Here is a 4110-nt window from a genome sequence, read left to right on the forward strand (position 1 = left end):
GAGAGTGACAGACCCAAGTCAGAGAAAGAAATATCCTCACAGAAGAGTTTAATAATCATATTTAGAGCAGATTTACATTGATGTTTCTGTCACATTATTCACCACAAAGCTGTAATAGATGCTAACTAGCTAACTAGCAAACTCATAGTGCTAAATTCTAAGGTCCATCACTCACAATTGTTGCTAAATGACTTTTCTGTGTTCTGTAAGTGAATGGACGATATCTACATTGGACAAAATGCATATCCTTCGCAGCATGTTCCCCTCAAACTGCACAGCTGACATCAACACTGTTCCCCAGGTTTTGTGACTGCAGAATAGAGAGTCTGCTCCGCTGCCACAGTCCTACTGACAGAGGAGTAATCACAGGCCGAGGAGCCATTTTTGTTTGCGTCAGAGAGTGCGTTCTTGTCCGTCGAGACACTGGCTGGGTCGTTCTGGAAATTAACACTGGCATAGTGGAGCTGATCTGCAGGAGGGTTGACGGTGGCGTAAACAGATGGCAGTGTGTTTCCTGAGCTTGCCTGTTGGTTGCACATATGAATGTCCTCATAGTGGTGATCTCCATGATTTCCCTGCAGTGGAAGAAGGAGAGCGGTGTGATGGATGCAGCTGTTGTTCTCATATGCAAACTCGCAAACACACAAACGCACACACAAATGCACCTCTGTGTTATGGCCAGCATTTGTCCCGTGCTGTGTTGATCCCCGTGCAGGACAACACACTGAGAAGAAAAAAAACATTTGAATAGATGGGAAGAAGATATTTAACTGTCTGCATTGACTCCTCACAGTTATAATCACATGCAAGTAAAGCTATTCAGTTTGAAACGTGTTTGCCTCCTTAATTCAGTTATTTACCATTAAAATCACAGGATCTGTTTTGAAAGTTAATATATTAACTTAGACGACCAATGATAATTTTGCCAATCAAAGGAGGATTCAAGACAAGAGGATTTTTTTTTATATATAAAACTACAAATAAATGCATAAAAGTATGTGTGTATGGGGTTTTTCATGTTTTGCCAAATTTCCATCCCTCACCTTGTCGACTGGGGAGTTTGTGTCTGACCAGTAGAAATACGACCACAAGTATCAGTAGCAATACCAGACACCCTACCACACCACCAATCACACCTGCGAGCAAGAGACAACAGCAGAATACAAGCTGTCAGCTGAGCGTCAATGTCCTCAGAATCATGCAGAAGTGAGAGGTTGTGTCAGCAGACGTGATTGTGCAGCAGAAGTTACTACATATTTTGGGAGGTATGAAAAGCAGCTGCTTAGTGATGAAGTCACCTATGTTTGGAGGCACTTTTCCTTGGCGAGTAGAAGTAGGTACCCCTTTTGTTGTTTTGGATTTGATGGGTCTTTCGTCTGTGCCAGGGCAAAAAGCCAGAAGGTTAGAGATGTGGTGAAAGGCATAAGTGAAATTACTGCATGCAAACACACACACACACACACACACACACACACACACACACACACACACACACACACACACACTAACTCTGTACTCGAACACTGTCACTATCTTTTACTGCCCTTGCTCTTTGGGGAAGTAAAGAAAATCGAAAGCGGCAGGGTATTTTTATTGACTGAGGAGCGAAATATGGCACAGCCGCTCTTAAGCATGGTGCGACCAGATTTTCCAACTTGGTGCCGGCACTGTTTTCAACCCAGAGGGGCCGTGGACGTTCTCACAACAGGGAAGTGATGGTCACGCACAACTGTTTTCCTTCACAAACAGAAATGAATCAAAGTGAAATAGGAAATGTACTTAGCTACTTTCCAGCACTGGAAATAGTTGTCAAACAGTTGTCACACTGTCATTTCAGCCATGCTACTGAACATGCTACTGGTTATGATGATAACCTGCAAAGTTACTGTGCATCTATTCATCAACGGCAGCACACGCTTTTCTCTGGTTAAATACCTTTCCTGCATTTGCTGCATGGCTACAGCGTGAGTAAGTTCTACTTGTGTTAGTATAGCACAGCTCAGCGTACACACCTACAGTCAGGAGGATTTTGTGGTGCAACTCCTGCCTCATCTTGCCAGAGCCACACCAGTATGTTCCAGAGTCAGCTGGGTTCACATCCTTGACCAACACATAGAAGTACTTCAGCCTTTTGTTGTCCTTTATATGAAACCTGCCTTCGGTCACATATGTGTTCGTTTCTGTTGTATGTATTAGCTCCTTGCAGCTGAAAGGATTCTCCCCTTTGCACAGGAATTTGTCATCGTTCTCATGGCCGTCTGGATAGTGACATTTGATCTGTACAGTGTCCCCGGAGTGATGAAATCTTGCCTCTAGTAAAATGTCATCCCAAAAAAAAAAAAAAAAAAAAAAGTGATCATTGCAATCAGGATGATTAAAAGCAGATCAACACTGGTTTAAAATGAACAGGTTTATCTCAGTCATATATGGCCATCCATCCATCCCTTATGATTATATGTTGACTCACTGGATTACATCAAAGCTGTTAAAAACTCAGGTGTTTCTCTGTAACTGAATATCAATGACTAAATAAGCAACATTCAAAGTAAAAAAAAACATCTTATGTTATTATTCATGAAAGATTTAACAGGCAAAATTGTAATTACTCTGCTTCATCGCGGCTGTATGGATGTGTTTTGGGGGGGGGTTCATGAACTGCAAAAACATTATTTTTGTTCAAAATCAAAAATGGCGGCTGCAAAAGACATAAGTGTAAATGCTGCTATAGCATCAGTTATAATAGAAGTGGAGAGTATTTCGTCATGAATGACACTGAAGGGTTTTCTCCATGGAAAAGATGTTTTCACTCTTCTCTCGACAGCTAGAGTCCTTACCGCATGAGGTTTCCCAGGTCAAGCGTAGTTTAAGTATAATATTTTTTCACCTGGGTTTTTGGTCTAATTGGTTGAAGTTAGCCTGTGATGGACAGAGATGGTTCATCCAATCACCTGCCAAGTATTTTTTCATTGAAAGCGCTTGCAGTTTACATGTTCAGGTTAAAAGTGACTAGCTGTTTGATAAATGTAGCACAAAAAGGACAAAACAGCTTCATTGTACTCACTGGTAGCGATGTCGTGTCCTTCGTTGTTTCCTGTCACAGACAATAAACTCGTCCTAGCTGGCATAAGAAAATGCCAGAAAAAAAGTCATCATTACACCATCAATAGGTTTTACCAAAATATGTCTCACAGTCATCAAAGAAAAACACCAAGAGAAGAGTATCATTACCCGTCATTAAGTAGATGATGACTTTTAGTGACACTCCCATCGTCTCAGTCCGTCTTTTTCTAGCTTACAGTTTAAATCTGATCAGAGCTTTCTCTGTTACTCCCTCTGTCACACCTTCTGCCTTTCTGTGCACATAAGACCGTGTCATCTTCTACTTTCTAGCACATAACTAGAAACATTTGCATCTCAGAATGAGGATGCAGGTTTTTCATGCAGTGAGGGGGAAACTGAGAGATAAAGGCAAATGAGAAACAGAGATAAAGTTTAATGCAGAAGCTGCTGTATCTCATGATCTCTTCATCTGTTTATACATAAAGCCAAATGTACTTCACAGAACAATGTCCACAATGTACCATTTATCTGTGCATCAAAATAATTATAATACCAGCTATTTATATCCAGACTGCAGGTTTCCAAGTGATCTCGTGATGGATTCTTTTCAGATAAAAGGACAGCAGCACAATGGAATATTCAAAATGTGCTTTAATGGACAATTAAGCACCTGTATGACCATGTGATGCTCGCATGGTGTGTGTGTGTGTACCTGAAAGAAACAAACTGAAACAACCTTTTGAAATAATACTCCATTTCCAAACAAAGAATTTAAAGTGAGCCTCTCGTCTTTATGTCCCACTGAAGCAGTGACAGAAAACCAAATGACCGTTCACTGTATCTATAAAAAGTTAACATGAAATAAATATAGATATGACGTAAAGGTTGTCAGGTGTCAGGTGACAGAGTGAGACATGAGATAAACAAGGTAGAAAGACAAAAGAGGAAGTGGAACAGGGAACTTTTTCAGCTTTTAACATTAATTCAATCATGTATTTTCTTTAAATGGGTATTTACTGCATTCACTATATAAGATGATCATTTTCAATG

At 40.5% G+C, this 4110-nt stretch overlaps 1 protein-coding gene across 1 annotated transcript; it reads right to left on the reverse strand.

Moving 5' to 3' along the window:
* Positions 1-284: 284 nt before the first annotated feature.
* Positions 285-3321, reverse strand: LOC143319009 (uncharacterized). The gene is made up of 7 exons (XM_076727566.1): positions 3229-3321; positions 3062-3118; positions 2013-2312; positions 1299-1376; positions 1044-1136; positions 666-724; positions 285-575 (listed from the first exon to the last, which is right to left on the reverse strand). Exons 1-7 carry the CDS (start codon positions 3266-3268, stop codon positions 285-287), a joined length of 918 nt encoding a protein of 305 aa, XP_076583681.1. The 5' UTR covers positions 3269-3321.
* Positions 3322-4110: the final 789 nt, after the last annotated feature.

This window comes from Chaetodon auriga, chromosome 4 (genome assembly GCF_051107435.1).
Source record: "Chaetodon auriga isolate fChaAug3 chromosome 4, fChaAug3.hap1, whole genome shotgun sequence".
Taxonomy (NCBI): Eukaryota; Metazoa; Chordata; class Actinopteri; order Chaetodontiformes; family Chaetodontidae; genus Chaetodon; species Chaetodon auriga.

Excerpts from the sequence above, each read along its gene's own strand:
- LOC143319009 (XM_076727566.1), bottom strand. The coding sequence starts at position 3,268 with ATGGGAGTGTCACTAAAAGTCATCATCTACTTAATGACGG. Across the intron at positions 3,119-3,228 it reads CATCATCTACTTAATGACGG|CTAGGACGAGTTTATTGTCT; the intron begins GTAATGATACTC and ends TTCTTATGCCAG. Across the intron at positions 725-1,043 it reads CAAACTCCCCAGTCGACAAG|TGTGTTGTCCTGCACGGGGA; the intron begins GTGAGGGATGGA and ends TTTTCTTCTCAG.